The 18,668-nt window shown below is 36.9% G+C and overlaps 2 protein-coding genes across 5 annotated transcripts in view; both read right to left on the bottom strand.

The window, feature by feature from the left end:
• Nucleotides 1-1,130: 1,130 nt before the first annotated feature.
• LOC112505683 (protein SPA1-RELATED 4-like) lies at nucleotides 1,131-8,389 on the bottom strand. 2 transcript variants are annotated; one of them, XM_025109594.1, is made up of 8 exons: nucleotides 8,242-8,389; nucleotides 7,105-8,105; nucleotides 6,849-7,006; nucleotides 4,770-5,733; nucleotides 4,159-4,305; nucleotides 3,713-4,024; nucleotides 2,517-2,576; nucleotides 1,131-1,692 (listed from the first exon to the last, which is right to left on the bottom strand). In XM_025109594.1, exons 2-8 carry the CDS (start codon nucleotides 7,918-7,920, stop codon nucleotides 1,504-1,506), a joined length of 2,646 nt encoding a protein of 881 aa, XP_024965362.1. In that variant the 5' UTR covers nucleotides 7,921-8,105; nucleotides 8,242-8,389; the 3' UTR covers nucleotides 1,131-1,503. The 2 variants fall into 2 exon arrangements, 1 of the variants encoding a protein (XP_024965362.1); XR_003068429.1 differs by having other exon boundaries at nucleotides 1,631-1,692; nucleotides 4,113-4,305.
• Nucleotides 8,390-12,986: 4,597 nt separating this feature from the next.
• The window catches only part of LOC112505684 (probable serine/threonine-protein kinase At1g54610), an 8,314-nt gene continuing 2,632 nt past the window's right edge, over nucleotides 12,987-18,668 (bottom strand). For 2 of the 3 annotated variants that reach the window (XM_025109597.1, XM_025109595.1), the window contains exons 4-9: nucleotides 17,923-18,240; nucleotides 16,916-17,143; nucleotides 16,233-16,348; nucleotides 15,992-16,106; nucleotides 14,173-14,577; nucleotides 12,987-13,513 (exon numbers count right to left, since the gene is read on the bottom strand). In XM_025109597.1, the coding sequence (XP_024965365.1) occupies nucleotides 13,331-13,513; nucleotides 14,173-14,577; nucleotides 15,992-16,106; nucleotides 16,233-16,348; nucleotides 16,916-17,143; nucleotides 17,923-18,240 (1,365 nt within the window). In that variant the 3' untranslated portion in view covers nucleotides 12,987-13,330. The remainder of the gene's footprint in view (nucleotides 13,514-14,172; nucleotides 14,578-15,991; nucleotides 16,107-16,232; nucleotides 16,349-16,915; nucleotides 17,144-17,922; nucleotides 18,241-18,668) is intronic. The other variant, XM_025109596.1, reaches the window with a different exon arrangement.

Below are 18,668 nucleotides of genomic sequence, written 5' to 3' on the forward strand. Positions count from 1 at the left end.
GATGGTGTACCTGGTGCGATGGTGCGATGGTGTACCTGGTGCGATGGTCGATGGAAAGGAAATCGTCGATTGATCGGACTACCGTCGCCTCTGCCGTCGCCGGTCGCCTCGCCGGTCGCCTCTGCCGTCGCCAGTCGCCTCGCCGGTCGCCTCTGCCGTCGCCGGTCGCCGATTGATGAATGGAGGTGCGATGGAGAGGTAAGGGAAGGCGGGAAGGAAGCGATGGTGAGGGTAAACTAGTAAAAAATAGCCTGTTCTACTTAGTTCCAGGTGGTAAGGTAGAACACCCGTGTCCCATACTTGTTCATGTTAGTTCTACTTAGTTCCATTTAATAACACACCAAACATGGGACAAGTGTGTCCTGTTCTGTCCTGTTCCACCTTGTCCCACGCACCAAACGCACCCTAAAAGAACTTGTAGGATTTTATTTTGTTTATTATTGAAACTTTGAAAAACAAATTTCATTAAAAAATAAAAGAAAGTAAATGAAAGAGCAAATCAAAAGTTGGAGATTAAACTTGGGTATACAAAATTACAAAAAAAACCCCAATTAATTATGAACTACACATTCTTCATACAGGGGTAGAAAAGTCTTTAATATATTCAACATTTAAAAAGATCAAAAAATTGAGAAAAAAGATAGAAGAGGTTCTAAGCATTAAAATGTGCCACCTCATTATCCTTGGTTTTTTCTTTAATATATATATAGATTTTTGCTCTTTCCTTTTGTAATCATACCGTATTTTATAATCCGTCACACAATCACAAATGTCGCGAAGTCATCGTAGATTTTCAAAGAATCAAACATTTTTCCTCATATTAGAAACGAGGAAAAATGTCTGATTTTTATCTATCCAAACTGGTCTTCTTCTATATGGTCGGATTCTATCTGATCTAACTCAAGTCCAAAAAACAATAGTTCATTTGACCTAACATGATAACTAACCCATATCTAATCCATCGAGCTACCGTGTTAGACTTTCATCATTTGACGTGATTATAGCATTGACGATGCAATACATGACATTATACGTAATCGAAAAGGGTTTTGATCATTGAACCGTGTTTTAAGTTGTTAATAATGTTGTGATAATATCATATCATATCAAAATGGAAAAGGAAATAATTTGCATACAAGTTATGACCACCAATAAAAGCAGTTACAAAATATATCCCATCATCATCATCATCACCACCACCATCATCATCCTCATCATCATCATCATCATCATCATCATCTCCCATAATTTCCTTTTTGTCTAATTAAATTTATCTACAACAACATACTCTCTATACACCTTCCTTCCTTCTATTTGAAACACAAAAATGGCTATGCAGAAAAAGTAACACATATATCTATTCTCCTTATAAACCAACCAAATGAACACAGTATATCCCACTTGATCTAGAAACAATTCAAACCAAACCAACACAGTATATCTCACTTGATCGATCAGGAAATGGTTTAAACCAAACCAACACAGTATATCCCAGCTGAGAGATTAGACTAACTCCAAGACCTTGATATTTCCCATGGAACTTGCAGCAACCAAAGTAGAGGATTGACTACGCCAACACACCGATGAGATGAACTGTTCAGAGTCGTCCACTTCATCTCCTGATATCGGATCTGTGGTGTTGAATTTATACGACAATGCAGGCATGGGAAATATTTTGTGATACACAAAAACCTGCAACCATCAACCGATGAAAATATGGTATTTAAGAACAACATTTAAAGTATTTGTACTGGAAATGGCGGATATGCCTAATTAACGATAATTGCAGCAAAACATAAATTCTTGGCTTCAAAGGTCCGTCCGTTAGCAGTTGACAGTTCTTAGACACCACAGAAGTTCACAATGCTACAACTCGTAAACCTTCAAAAGAGCTACTTAAAGTACTCAGAATTAAACTTCAAGTGGATACTAAGGCTAACAGGAAGATTAAAAAAATAAAAATTGAGGAACACCCTAACAACTGTTCATTTGTATGTATGATATGCACATAAGTAATTTGTCAGGTATGCATATGTCCACAACATGCAGTCATGCATAGAAACCAGAAAAAATCTTTAACTACTATGCACATGTGCATACCATTCAAATGAATGGTTATTAGGGTATTTCTCGGTTTTTCATTTTTGGGGTTTCCCCTTGAACATCAGTCTACATATACACACACACACATATATATACGGGGTTGGGTTCAGGGAACCATAAAAAATGAATAACTGAGGAACACCCTAATAACTATTCATTTGTCCGGCATAGACATGTGCATTAAAGTAATTTGTTCGGTATGCACACGTGCATAGAAGCAAGATATATTTTCAATTAATTTTATGCACATATGCATACCAACCAAAGGAATGGTTTTCCCTTTTTTTTTTATGGTTTTCCCTTGAAACCGTGTCTATATATATATATATATATATATATATATTGTGTTAATAAATAATATATTATAGTGCTAATTCATAACAATGAGTACTGAAAATTGTTAAAGCAAGTACCTCGTTTGTTTCTGAACCAGTAGCAATGTAACCATCAGATACCGATAAACCAACAAAGTTCTGAAAAAGAAAATGAGGTTGCAAAGGTGAGCATCATCTCCAATGTTGTATAATAGAGAAATTCAATTACTTGAAGCCAAAAACTGAAACTTGTTCATAAAAACATTCAATTCAGTTCCTTTGATAGTAAAGAAAGTAAACAGCCAAGTGAGGGCCTTTGTCTGGTGTGTGAAAATGCTACCATTGATGCAGATTTCAACCTATTATTGCCAATTAACAATTAGATGAAAAATTGTTTACTTTATGAACTCAAATCGACGTGCATTTTTATACAAATATAACCCCAGCATCATCTAACTTGCAATCTGATATAAACTATGGTCACATATACCAACATACACACCATAGCTCCCATGAAAGGGCCCTTGTTTGCTTTATCATAATATATACAGTATCAGCTATATATATGGATGTAGTCAATAAAATATAACACTTGGGCCAACTAACTAAAACTTGTCCTACCCACGAGCGGTTTAGGGGATGTTTGGTTGGTTTTCCAATAAGTCTTATATGGAAAAAGTTGTCTGTGTGGATTAATCTGTCTGTATATATGGAGAAGGTTTTTGTTTGGCAGGTCTTTTTTGTAGATGGAATGAGCATGTTATTTTAATTGGGAATGGCAGGTTTGGGAAAAACTTGGCTTTCTGCATAAAGCTCACATGGAAGCTTACTTGATAAGCCACTTTCTATATCATTAAGCCACTATTAAACAGTCATGTATAGTTGACCAAATAAGTTGCGAGTCCCATTAAGCTCCTAACAAACAGACCCTAGATAAGGATGTCAAAAAGCCAGCTTAGTGGCATTTACCTAAGAATATCAGAAAATCGAAAAACTCCTAAACTTCTGATAAAACCTTGATTAATCTGTCTCTATAGATTGAGAATGTTTTGCTTGGGAGGGTTTTTTTCATAAATGGAAGGGGCGTGCTTTTTAATTGCGAGGGGCAGGTTTGAAAAAAACTTGGCTTTCTGCATAAAGCTTCCCCTGATAGCTTACTGAATAAGTTACTTTCTATATCATTAAGCCACTTAAAAACAGCTATATAGCTGACCGAATAAGCTGCGAGTCTCATTAACTCATTAAGATGCTAACAGACATTCCCTTAGTTAAGCTCATGAAATGAATAAGCATACCTTTACATTCATATGGCCCGTGAATGACTGAAGCGGAGAGTCCAGAATTTGGGATGTGCACTCTGACAAATCCCAAAGCTTCAGCGTGTTATCCGTGGATGAAGACACAAGAGTTGATGAATCCACGAATTTGACGTAGCTAACAGTTTTGTTGTGTCCAACTAACGTAAAAAGTGGCATGCTCGGATTGCGAAGATCATAGTAATAAATTCGATGATCAGCTGAACCAAATGCTAAGGTATTGCCAGAATCAGACGGGAACTGAACACAGCAGACGTTGGCCTTTGTCTTAATGGTACCAGCACTCACTCCCTGCAGTAACAAACCCACAAAACGAAACAGCTTATTATAAATCCAGATCTCAGACTAGAGATTACATATAATTAGATATCTGCAGTACGTTTAGTTTGAAAGCTGACATCCACCAAGTGCAAGAATAGAATTGCCTGATTGATATTCCAGAGCTTAACGGAACCATCATCACTCCCGCTGGCCAACAACGTCGGATTTGCCAAAGAGAAGTCCACAGACCACACACGTCTCTCGTGCTCTTTTAATTCCATAAATACTTGATTTCGTGTAACATCCCATATCTGAAATATTCAGAAGAATTAACGAATGTTCACCATGTAAGAACAAGAATCTTTTTTGGGGCAAAATTAAACGAAGTTTGCCTTAATTCCCATTTAATGTAACAAATATTTTTTTCTCAATCAATGTAACAAAAAATATAAATTTTCCTACTCTTTACCAATTCCGAACAGTAGCCTGCTGATCTTGTAATATTTGGTAACGTGGATGTCAAGTTCATGGTCCACTTTGCCGTAACCTTTAGAAAACCTTCCGTAAACTGACATCTACGTCCTTAAATGTTACAAATCAGCAGGTTATCGGTCAAAATGGGTACAAAATAGGAAAATCTAAAACTTTGTTACGTTGATTCAGGAAAAAAAGTTATTCATTACACTAAATAGGAACTAAACCAAAGTGTGTTACATTTTGATTCACTTTTTTGGAAGTTGGATATATGTGTGTGTGTGCGTATGGCTCGGGATACCTGTACTACACCATCGAAATTACTTGAAGCAATCTGGCCTTTGATGTATCCATTCCAACATATACTGCTTAGCTTTGATCTACTTGACATTTCAACAACAGGGTAATGTATGTCACGATTCTCGTTCAGAATCGAATCATACTCAAAAACTTTAATTTTCTTATTTACACCGGCCGTTGCAAAGAATTCTCCATCACGATCAAAACCCAACGAGCATACAAGATTGGAAGAATTCAAAAGATCTCCTTGTTTTAAGTCTGCCTTAACTTTCAACTTCCTAAAAGACAAATATTTGGACAACCCCTCCAAGAACGAGTTGATCCATATACTTTGCCTACCTTCTGCAGGCCGCTCTCTCGACAGAAAATTATTAGCAGAACTTCTTTCTGTAAGAACAATAGATCCTTTACCATCACTACTCATTGGTGCATTTCTAGGCAACGGTTTGGCTACCGGTTTGAACGCCCTACGCCTAGTCAAAAAGTAGGCGGATTCTAGTTTCTTGAAGTTCCTCATGAGTCGAGAACTTCTAGAGATAGCATTTTCTCTATCTCTAATGTGTGTATCTGATGGGTGATACTCATCTTGAAGACTACTGGATATTTCTGCATTAAGGATCTGGGTTACGGGTCTGATTCGTTTTCTAGATCCGGAGCTAACGGAATCATCGTTCTGAGAGATATTTGCGGATGGAAAACTTGAAGGTGAATCTCCATGATTTGAACTCACACCTCCTTTTCTCCGAATAGATATCTGCAATTTCGTAACCTCCTGTAAATCCGAAGATATAAATGAAACTGTCCTGCGCAAATTGTCCGCAGATTCCTGCTTTCGTTGTTGCAGCATTAAAAGAAATTCCAGCAACAACTCCTGCTCTTCGATCTTTTCTTTAAGCTCGATTACTGCTTCTCGCTCAACTAAGTTATCTCTAGGTTCATTAAGAAATTCACTTTGCAGCACTTCACTAATAGCAAATAAGAGAAAATTAGCATAAGAACATGCAATATCATCAGAAGGATATTGCAGAGTGCAAATGTTTGTAACTTTTTTGTAAAACAAGCATAACAAGGGGAAAAACCTGATGAACAAAGTTTAACAATGCAAAATGTGTAATATCTCGTATAATATCAAACAACGAGGCAAACCCACAATGCATCTTCATTTCTATTACCATATTAAACTATCCAACCACAGAAATACAAATTGAGTACCAAGATATACAGAACTATTGTGATAGTTCGACTGACATGCCCCTGCCAAACAAGAAACTTAAATTTTGGTGAACATAATTGCAATTAAGCCCCTATCGAAAGCTAAGAGTCTGTTTGTTAGCATCTTAATGAGCTTAATGGGACTTGCATCTTATTTGGTCAACTATACATTACTGTTTGGTAGTGGCTTAATGATATAGAAAGTGACTTATCCAGTAAGCTCCTAGGGGGGAGCTTTATGCAGAAAGCCAAGTTTTTTTCCAAACCTGCCCCTCCCAATTAAAAAACAAATTTTTTCCATCTATAAGAAAACCCTCCCAAACAAAAACATTTCCAATCTATATAGACAGATGAATCCACACAGACAACTTTATCCATACAGAACTTAATGGAAAACCAACCAAACAGCCCCTAAGAATGATTTAGTTCTTGTATATCCCCCCTGCACTACCATGGAAGAAACTTCATTATCTGGGTACCGTTCTCCTATTGGGAACTTCAACTGTCCACGGTCTTTTTAGCATGGCAAGCCCCAAGTTAAACCATATGGAAAACAGAACCCTGACACCTTATAACATTTCTAAAAATTAAACAGCAGTCAATTGCATTTTCCCAACTCGTGTTCATCTATCGACTTTTCACAACTTGGAAGAAATGTTTCTATCGTTTATGATGAATTGTATCAATAGAACAATAAACATTTAGAACCACAATTGCATCAAATTAATACAGTGCCAAACTATTTAGTATCAATGTTTAGCATCCAGTTCGCATAAATGAAATAAAAGGGATGGTAAGCAAGTAGCAACATAACCATGGTGCAAATAATACCTAGATTACCTACAAAAAAATCTTTAAAGAAACTCACTCCATTTTTGGCCTACTAGCAGGCTCAGGATGCAGTAACCACAAGCAAAATAAGGCTTCTTTAGGCCACTTCAATAATAACTGAGGAGGAAAGACACGATGTCTCAGGCTAGACATAGTTGCATTCTTTTCTTCTGCTGAACTACTTGTGCAATATAACTAATATGGAAATAAAATGAAATTGGGTTAGAATAGAAGGCCATGAGACACAATATAACTTAATCATTCAGAACAAGAGATATAAGAATAAATCATACCTCAAAAAGAAGAACCCCTAGTCGATAAACATCAGAAGCACAAGAACTTGGAGCACCAGCAGCCTCCTCTGGACTCGTGTACCAACTAGTTTCCATTTGCAATATTTGTTTCATTGGGAAGGGATCTTTCTTTTCTTCTGCTTGGTCAACATTACTAGCTTCTAAATTCTCAGAACCTGATTGCAGCCAAGTGTTCTCCGATGCTGTTTGGGGTAAGTTTCTGGGATTTTTCTCAAGTCGGAAACTCTGATTGCCTAGTTTACTTTCCAGTTGATTTGGACCCAAAGGCAAACACAATCCCATAAAGTCAGCGGACTGGTTGTTTGATTCATCCTCACAAGAATCCGAACCTGAATCTGAGCAAGATACAGATTCTATAAAAGATACACGATTAAACGAGGACATGACAAAGCACGATGGTCGAACATTATGCACAACAAACCCTTGGGAATGTGCCAAGTTCACAATTTCTACTATCTGCATAAATATGTGCAAGCATTCAAGGGCATCAACAACTCTTTCGGTGTTATCTAACCACTGTCTTAAGCTAACATCCTTGAGTTCCACTGGACGAATAACCGCACCATCATCCTCCCTAAAGTAACCAAACTGAGTTCCAAAACGATTTGATTGACCCAATACTGTTTTTTCGATTCTTCCCCTCCCTGCTACGATTCCCGAATCTTGATCTGTGTCACCCGAGAATCTCAAGGTGCTGGCAGGAATTATTCTGGGGTTTCTACTAGAAACAGCTGAAGAATTCAGCCCCCTAGAGCTGCCAGACCTCTGCCAACCAGATTCAGACGAATTCTCCATTATTATCCACCTATAGCTTCATAAAAATCAGACCAAATGCATACAGTTCTACAGAATTCTCTCACTCCCACAAAAGCCATCTTGAATCAGAAAAGCATTTTAGCTCCACGAAAGATCTTGAAGACTCCCTGAGCCACAAAACTCTAATCTTTACTCCCTCCAATTCTTGGCAACACCTTTTTGGCCTGAAATTTGTTTACACTCAAACAAACTTTAAAAACCACATAAATCAAGATTCATGTCTACAGTTGGATTAGCAACTAATAAGTGAAAAATTAGAAACCAGATGAAGATATCATGCAAATAAGATAGAAATATCACCTTTTGCTGATCAAGGAACAAAATAGAAAATAGCCGCAGCAACACGTAAACAGAAGAAAGTAATGATACCGGTGATCAAGAAACAAGATAGAAAGAAGGTTGGGATCTTCTTCTTCTTCTTCTTCTTCTTCTTCTTCAGCTTCTGCAGACAGGAACCGCAAAAATCAAATCTTTTCTTTAAGAACAGTGACCTTTTGTCCACAGCCACATAAAATGGGCACTATTTTTCTTGCCAACAGTGAGAGAGAAAAAGAAAAAATGAATAAAAAAAATACTTGTTTTCTTTTTCTGGAATGAAAGAAAAACCAGATGTGATGATAATACTGTACTGTTTTCTATTTGGAGCCCTAGACTGACCCATCATCTCTAATCCACTCGTTCCCACTTCTTTTCTCCATGGACATACGTGGCACATCCGTGTCCTCTAAACCCCCACTTCTCTTCCAAACAAGAATCTGCAATTCAAAAAATAGCATCTCCATGACGAATTATATAATCAAGAAACTATGACAATATAATAAAATAAGGATTAACAGGATTTTTGATTTTGTGAGGGGCCACGCCACGTGATTTGGTAGGCTAATGGGTGGTGATTGGTGAACTAATACAAAATTGAATAAGATAATCAACTAATTAGATGACGTAAGAACTGGATTAGGGTTTCTAAAAGAGTATAATAATAAAATAAGTACAATTCTCCGTTGAGTAAATAGGGGGAACTGGGATACCGTATCACAAACCTCCTTGAAATCTTCATCAAAATCCATCATCAAAATCACAAACCTCCTTGAAAGCTTCTACAGATCGAAGATTCTCAGGAAGTGATTGCTGTCACCTGAATCGGAAAAAATTGCATTACAATCGTTGGTTTCTTCTGCATTTTGATTTAGTCAACTACGGCTGAGGTTTTTGAGATAAAATCACAAGTTATTGAGAATCTTGGGATCGTTGTAATGGTACTTTTTATCGTTGAGTGTGATTAATGAGGGTAAGCAGGATTATGAACAGATCACCAAGAAGGAAGATAGATGGTGGCTTCAATGGCACCAAAAGCCAGTGACTCATGGTCATGAAATTAATACACTAATATGTAAAATTGTAATTTAAATTGAAAATGAAAATTTAATATAATTATTTGTTAAAATAGCAAAAAAAAAAATATGCAACAAGGATAGTTAGACATGAGAAGCGTAAGAAGGGATGTAACATCTCATGTTATCCTTACCAGATATTATCCGTTTTGTTCACATACCTGGACTCACGGTTGGCCTGGGATATTACAGATGATATCAGAGTTGGGAACCGAATTGTATGCTAGTGAGGATGCGAGGCTCTCAAGAGGGGTGGATTATAAGATCCCACATTGGTTAGGAAGGGAACAAATGTTTGTCTTGTAAGGGACTTGATACCTCCTATATCATACGTCTTTTAAAACTGTGAGTTCAAGTATGTGAACAAAGTGGACAATATTGGTACAGTTGGTTTGGGATGTTACAGATGGTATCAGAGCCAAGAACAAACTGATGTGCCAACGAGAACGTTGGGCTCCTAAGGGGGTGGATTATAAATAACAACACATGGGTCGTGGAGTACCCTCAAGAAATAGGAACTTTTTTGAACTCAAATAATCAACAGAGAGATCATGACAAATACATTGTTGGTACAACCATACAGAACCGAACAGATAGCTATAAAAAACAAGTAACAGTTTGCTAAGCAACTTATTGGTTCTTGATATAGATGAAAATAATTGGGACAATTTTGTCAGTTATTTAACAACTTATGGTCATGAAAAGCTCATTTTTCATGCTTTTGAAAAGTATACAAGTACTTCTATTGATAATAGAAAGTCACATCAGATGGAAGAACGAAAATGAGCAAATGGTCTTTGGTCTAGCGGTATGTGAGTCATTAGCTTCCAAGGAGGTCAAGGTTGAGAAGGGTGCGTGAGTTTATTTGTTTTATTTATCGTATATAAATATTATATACTTCAAAAAAGAATATTTTATTTTGATTCTTATTTTGTAAATCAATTACAAATATTTTATGCAACAACCTGGATAGGAACCGACATAAATGGTTACTGTTTTTAGTTATCGGTAGTAACCAGTTAAAGAACCGACAGGTTACCTGATTTACCCTTTTCTACTCCTGTTAAAATTAGGGGTGCTCAAAAACCCGATCAACCCAACCCAACGCAACGCGAAATAACTCAACTCGAGATGTCTAATTGAGTTGTAAAATTTTCAAACCGTATATATTGGGTTGCTATTATTTGAATTCAACCCAACCCGATGGACCAGATATCCTTTTATTTATTGAATTTAATATGATTGTTGAATTTCTATTAACATATACATTAAACGATTACACTATCACGTACGCTATTCATATACACATATTTTCAATCTATTCTCATCTCTATATAACTAATTCGTATATATGTTCAGTAGCTGTGAACATATATATGTAAATTGAAAAAAATTAACTGAATGTGATATACGTAAGAAATATGAATAACTTATATCAAATGGTTGATGATGAAAAAGAAATTATGAGTAGTCAAATAACATATTCAATGTTTGAATAATATTTTAATGTAGCAAAGTATCAACCCGACTAACCCGTACGGTTTAGGTTAGGTTGGGTTGCATTTTGCTTTGGGTTGGATTTTGTTAAGATTTCTCAAAATGTTTTCAACCCGATCAACCCAACCCATGTGCAACCCTAGTTAAAACAATAAATAACAAAACACAACACTTAAGGGGGCGTTTGGGATTGCTTATTTTTTTTTTTTTTACTTATTTCAATCTGACACCGGTGATAAGCTAAATGTTAGTGTTTGGATGAGAAAAAAATAAAACTGCTTATATCGGTGCCAAACCGGTAATAAACAGTTTTTGATAAGTTAATCATTTATGACTCATGAAAAACTGTTTATTACCAGTTTACCATTTTAACTTTGTTTTATTAATTATTAATCTTATTGATATAAATTTTTGTCAAAGATATTATTATTAATGATGAAAAATAAATTTTTACATGTTAAAAAATCAAATAAGTTAATAAGCAATCCCAAACACTCTCATAAGTCAATAAGATGGAAGACTGTCTTTTTTGGTCATTTTACGTATATAAGCAAAATTTGTCAAACACTAAAAAACAACTTATCAATTTATTGCTTTTTGGTACCGCTATAAGCTAATACAAACATTTTTTACAAAACTTCGGTTTGATACTACATAAGTTAACAAACACTTTTATAAAAAAAAACACAAATTGTTTTAAATAAGCAATCTCAAACACCTCTAAGGTCCTAAGTTACACGTCTCGATGTTCGATAATTTTGTCATTTGTCGATGTTTCTTACAACACCATTCAACAATGTAAATGTCGTTTTCGGTCTTTTCCTTTTTTAAAAATAAAAAAAATAACATTTTGCTAACTTTTATGTGGGTTATTTTTCTAAAATTTAAAAGATAAAAAAAAAAGATTTATTCAATGAATTAAGTTATTCTTTTATTTGTTATAATTACAAAAATTAAATGACTTAATGAGGTAAAATAAAGGGTTATTATCAAACTCTTACCAGGTAAATATTTACTGGATGTCATTTATCTTAATGGTAAAAATATTATTCCAGTAAAAGACATAACAAAGACCAAGAATCTTACTTGATAAGTGAGGAAGAAGACTCTGACTCGGTAAGCGTTACTAGTAAGCGTTTATCCGGTAAACAACCCATAAAATTGAATTTTAATAAGGTTTCAATTATAACAAATATTTTCCCATCTTTAAAAAGACTTAGATGGTCCCAACTCCCAAGTAGAGATGGGATCATTAACTTAGGGGTCGTTTACTAAACACTTACCCGGGTAAGAGCGATGAGAATGATAGAGAGTCGTACCCGGTAAGTGAGGATTACGACTCTTACCCAGATAAACGCTTACTCAATAAATTGTTGCATTCGATATGTTTTGATGTACTAAAATCTTTCTCATCAAAATAAATCATAGTGTTGACTCCTATTAGTAAGCGCTTACCGGGTAAGCAATTGGGTAAACGGCCCCTTAGCCACTTATTAACCTAACCTGACCAATAACCAGTTAAGATGTGACGAATTAGGCCGGATATGTAATAGACTCCAACCAGTTACCTTCCGAAATCAAAATTGATTCTACATCGGGCTCAGAAACAATTACCATAACTGGTTAGAGGAACTAAAACAGTAACTTTTTTTAGTAACCACTTTTTTCGACCTTTTTTTATCTTTAACAAAGTTCTTGATTATTATTAGCAGTGGTTCTCAAAGCGGGTCTTCAGTTCCTGCCAATAACGTTATCGAGTAATTGAGGAGTACAACTGAAAAACCCGATGTTACATTATGTATCCATGGGGAGGACCAGTAAGAACCTGATCGATTAACCGGTTTGCCCATCTAGTTCCAAGAGCTTGCTCTATAGTTAGAAGAGTTAAATCACAATTTTTATACCTATGGTTTGTTTATAATTTCAATTTTTGTCCGTATGGATTAAAAATTGTAATTTCCGTCCCTATGGTTTGCAGTTTATTGTTATTTTCGTCCCTGAACTAATTCCTATCTTTTAGTACAAGAACCAAAACAGTACATAATTATAAACTACAGGGACCAAAACAACAATACGTTGTAAATTATATGGACAAAAATATTAATGAATTATAAACTATATGAACGAAAACCACAAGGATAAAAAACGCAATTTTTAACAAACCACGGGGATGAAAAACGTAATTTACCAGAATCCCTACCAAGTTTCAAAGCTCCCATCTAAAGAATAACAAAATGGGTATAGATTTCAAACCCAGATTAATCTTCAGAACCACAGTTGCTTAATAATACAGATTACATTACATCAACAACGAGGGAAATGGGTCGAACCCCTCCTCTCCTGACCCGACCCGACCCGACCAAGAAGAGAAAAGAATACAAGTATGGGGACCACGGTTCGTTCAGCCACTATACAGAAGAAGAGGGGTGAAAGCATTTGGCTCATTTCATTATACAAGAATATTTTTGCCTACAACTTCTTGATGATCATCCATGTTGACGTCAGCGACCCGAAAAGAATGTGTTCTCGGCCTGAACTTTTCTCACCTTGGTCTTATCTCGTGCTCGCCTCACCGCATCTTGAATTTGACGATCATGGTCTTTCAGCATCTGATCCATTTTCCCAGCCGGAGCTAGTAGTGGACCCGAGTAGTGAATCTTGCTGCCCTTCGATCCATACCCGAGCTGCAAAATGTATATGCAAATGCTTTAGAGGTTGTTTACTACCTGCCTGCTGACTACCTCTGACTGGGTAAGAAGTGATCTTGTTTGCCAACACATTCAGACCCACAAATACGCTGACTGAAATAATGGCCCAGTAAGAAAGGGGTTGCTTTCTGACTCGGTCAGTGCTTAAGTCGGCGCTTACCCAGACCGAACCTCTTACCTAGACTGCACTCTTAGGGGCTGTTTGGTTGATTTTTCATCAAGTCATGTATGGATAAAGCTGTCTGTATGAATTAATCTGTTTATAATAGATAGGGAAAACTTTTGTTTGGGAGGGTTTTCTCATATAGATGAAAGGAGCATGTTTTTTAATTGGGAGGGACAGGTTTGAAAAAAAAAACTTGGCTTTCTGTATACAGCTCTCCCCTAAAAGCTTACTGAATAAGCCACTTTCTATATCATTAAGCCACTACCAAACAGTACTTATAGATGACCGAATAAGCTGTGACTTGTGAGCTTATTAAGCTGCTGACAAACATGTCCTTACTCAGTTAGGGGCAATCCAATTTGTGTGGGTAAACGGCCTCTTACCCAACAATGACATAATAAAAATAAATTATGGACACAAATCTTGCATAAAACCGCTGTAACACGCAAAATAAGTGTTAAAAACTTACAGAAATTGGATCTTTATTGCTTGATCTTCCATCATCGTCGGGCTGGCCAGCACCATGTGAAGAAGCCTCTTTAAGGGATCCGGGAAATCTGCTTATTAGTCTCGGATGCTGCTGCTGTGAAGTTCCGGATTTGTCCCTGTCCCTTCGATCTTCACACAACATACTTTTTCTAGCAGCTAATGAACCTGATAAATCAGAACCGTTTGAATCAATCTTTTTTCCAACTTTTGACCAGGCGGGTCGCTGCACCAATGGCCCAGAATGTGAAGCTCTTTTATGCAGATTGTTGGTTTGCTCTTCCTCAGTTTGAGAAGGTCTCGGTGGATCAATCGGAAAGCCAGAAGCGGATTCTTCCTGTTGAGGGTTGAACTTCTCACTACGAGAGTAGGACTGCCCTTGTCTTTTCTGCATTCATATATCCAGAAATCAACAAATAAGAATACATTTGTCAAATTCTGCAAAATGGGTATGTATGATGCCACCCTCTGAAGCGACCCCACCGTACCAGTCCCCCACAGCCATCATGTGGGAGGTAAATTGTAGAGATGGAAATTTTACCCGTTGGGGAGGGCACCACGCGTACCGTCCCTAACGGGGCAGGGATTCCCTGGTTCGACGGCTAACGGGTGGGAGCGGGGGTTTTTCTTTCATACTCGAAGCGGGGTCGAGGCAGGGATGGCAATCCGACCCCGATTAATTTTTTTATTTTATTTAATATATGTATATAGTGTGTGTAATAAAAGAAAATTATATGTATAAATCTATATATTTATGATTAAATGACAAATATATTTGTTTTTCAATACTGGTAATTAATGTAGTGACGATTCAGTTAATTTTCAATATGTATAATATATTTGTATTTCCAACCCTAGTGCTTGGAGTCGAACTCCAAACCTCCCACTCATTTTGTAAGAATGCTTACTTGCTAGACTAAAGCCACGGTGACGTAAATTTGCCAAATTCTCAAAGGGTTTGGCTCCAAAATAACTGCAACATTTCCTTTTTCAACAAATCTATAATCCAAACCTACGTGTTTGCCTTCCATAGATAGCATTTTCCACAAGATTCTCCTACCTCTTTACTATTTTAGATGTTTGACTAATAACCAAACATTTTCCTTAAGGGTGCGTTTGGTACACTGGACTGGAGAGGAAGAACAGGGATCATTGTTCCATGTTTGACATGACTTTTATGTGAAACAGATAGAAACAAAGTGGAACAAAGCGGAATAGGTGTCTTCCACCCCCATTCAATGGAACAAGCCTATATTTTATCATTATACCTTTAAGATAAAGCCTAGTTCTCTTCTAAAACATCAAATACGTCTCCCTGTTTACATTTTGATCCTTTCTTTAAATTTTATTTATTGTTATTTATCCTCTTTAAATTTTCACTATAGTATTTTTATACGTTTATAATATTTTGGTTAATTTATGTAATATATTAAATATTAATAAATAAATAAACAATATAGAGAAGGTATAAAATATAATTTGGAAACTATATAAACTTCATATTATGGTGTCATTTTAGTCGATCTTGACGAAAAATTTCTAATGATATAATTTTGTCATAAAAAATATATATTTTATTATAAATTAATAAATTACATAGATTAATCAAAATACAGAAAATATGATGTGTAAATTGGACATTTTACTAGTCTTGTCTTACCAAACGCTGAACAAATGTCATGTCATGTTCTGTCTGGATAGCAAACACACTCTAAACAGCGTAACCAAACCAAAGTGGGCCGGTAAATCCCACTCAAAAGTCAGTTTTCTTTTATTTTGTATGTGTGGGGGAGGGGGTTTACCTGCATGGAGACTACAAGTTCCGCGTTAGCTTCAGGTGCTGGAATGGCTCGAGACTCCCTTGTGCCTCTCCTTTCAGCATCAGGTCGGTGAACCTTGCCTCCAGCCGCAGCTTGTCTATAATTCACAAGTGAATATCTGAATCATTAGAAAACCCAAGTTCTACTTGATACATGTTGGAAACTAACGAAAACCCCAATGAAAACCCCTTTTCTGGCTCAAATATATGTGAACAAAAGTTACCCGTTCAACACATACCTCCGAGCTTCTTCATCCCGCATTTTAGCATCAAACTCCTTACTCGGAGGATACTTTGGCAAGCTTGAAGGATCACAGGGAAGAGGTTTTGTAGCGAAGAACTGCAACAAGTAAAGAAAATATGTGCATTAAAACCAGCCTCTTAAAGAAAGATGGTCACGTTTCGATTGCTAAGAATATATGCAAAACTCCTCAATCCCAAAGCAACAGATTGGCCCAATAACCTCTAAATCAATTTAAACCCATGGTGAACGTTATTGGTAGCCCACAGCTTTTGAGCTTATAAGGAGCTCACAAATCAAATTTTCTATCAATGTGGGACACTTGCAAGTTCCAACACTTAAAATTCCTAACATCCTCGTCAGGCCTTCCCAGATGTGGGATTTGCCCAAGATGTTACAAACCCCCCCCCCCCCACTTTTTCTTAGGGACTCATCGAGTACTCGATGTAAATTACCCCACCATCCTGATGATACAATGATCGGCTCTGATACCATTTGTAACTCCCCAAAGCCCAAAGCAACAGACTGGCCCAATAACCTCTAAATCAACTTCAAAACCATGGTGTAAGTTATTGGCAGCCCCCAACTTCTGAGCAGGAGCTCATAAATCTGATCTTCTATTCCATGTGGGACGGATCGTTACAAAATGAGTCAAGAAACTCGTACCTCACTCTTCAAGGCCGAAGCTGCAGATCCACGATCAGCGGGATCTATAGAGAGGAGGGTCTCCATAAGAGCTAATGCTGGTGCCGGAAATTCCTTAAATGTTTCTGCAACACACCGTTTATAAGGTTGTTGGGGCTTGAAAATGGTGGCGTGAGGCAATTTTGATTTTTTCCAATAATCCTCCGATGGAGAGCCACAAAGCTTGAAAATTTTGTGCAGCTGTTCCACCTAGAAGCCACAACCCCTGATAAGCCTCGTTATATTGTTTAAACAAATAAATGGAAGTAAACCCAAAGGGAAGTTTTTTCTATTAACAGAAATAATGAAAAAACTATAAGGAATCTTGTTGACCCAAATCGATATCCATTTCATTATATGTAATGACGATGATAGACAAATAAGCAATTTTAGTATTTTGCCAAGAAAGTAATGGGTACTTCCTTTGTCCCAGAATAAGGGGCTGTTTGGTTGGTTTCCCATTAAGTACTGTATGAATAAAGATGCTGTATGGATTAATCTGTCTATATAGATTGAGAACATTTTTGTTTCGGAGGGTTTTCTCATAGATGGAAGAAGCCTGTTTCTTAATCGGGATGTGCAGGTTTGGAAATAACTTGGCTTTCTACATAAATCTCCCCCCTATAAGCTTACTGAATAAGTTATTTTCTATATCATTAAGCCACTACACGTATATAGCTGACCGAATAAGTTGAGTCCCATTAAGCTTATTAAGCTGCTAACAGACAATCCCTAAATGTCCATGATGAAAAACGCACACAGTTTTACAAATGTGCAATTAGTACACTTTTTAGATAAATGACAATTTTACCCTTTCAAATAGAGGAAGTAATAAATTTCTCCATCTAATAATTAAGGGTAGAACTGGAAAGAAGGCACTTACTCTTGAAAGTGGACAATTATATTGGAACAAACTAAAATAGAAATGCGGGCACTTATTTTGGGAACCGCGCCCCGGGGGGGGGGGGGGGGGGGGGTATATAACTCACCTCAGTTCTTCCGGGCATTATCGGCTTGCCGGCATATAGTTCAGCAACTATGCAACCAGTACTCCATAAATCAACAGCGATGCCATAATAGGTCGCACCAAGTAAAAGTTCAGGCGGTCGATACCATAAAGTCACAACACGGCTTGTCAATGGTTGACTCTGATGAGGGTCAAAAAAGCTTGCCAGTCCAAAATCGGCAATCTTCAAAACGCCATTATTGTCAACTAGAAGGTTTGACCCTTTTATGTCACGATGAAGAATACCATGACTGTGACAATGATTAAGTCCGTGCAAGAGCTGCCGTATGTAGCATTTAACCTGCAAAAATTATGTAACACAATAATGATTCTCACATTGTCCCACAGTTAGCACGACATTAAACAGGTGGAACAAAAATCATGGAGATGGAACAAGATTGTAGATTACTAAACTACCCATGTCAAATTAGAACGCTAAAACCTTTCACAATTCTTCCAGCCACCTACCTCACACTCAACCATCCAATCATGTCCAATTTACCTGTGTCCCAAACGCACCCTAATTATGTTATTTAATCATAAAGTAAATAACTAAAGATGCTTGTGAGGCGTTTGGTTTGCAGAATAGAATTTGGTGGAATTGGAATATAGAGAAATTTGACTTTGAAGGATTTGGAATGGAATTTGACCACGCATATGGAATCTCCATCTTTGTTTGGGGGGGAGGGTGGGGGTGGCAGCTGTGAGGACGACATTAGTGGCATGGTG

The sequence above is a fragment of the Cynara cardunculus genome (genome assembly GCF_001531365.2).
Source record: "Cynara cardunculus var. scolymus isolate 2C chromosome LG 2, CcrdV1, whole genome shotgun sequence".
NCBI classification, from domain to species: domain Eukaryota; kingdom Viridiplantae; phylum Streptophyta; class Magnoliopsida; order Asterales; family Asteraceae; genus Cynara; species Cynara cardunculus.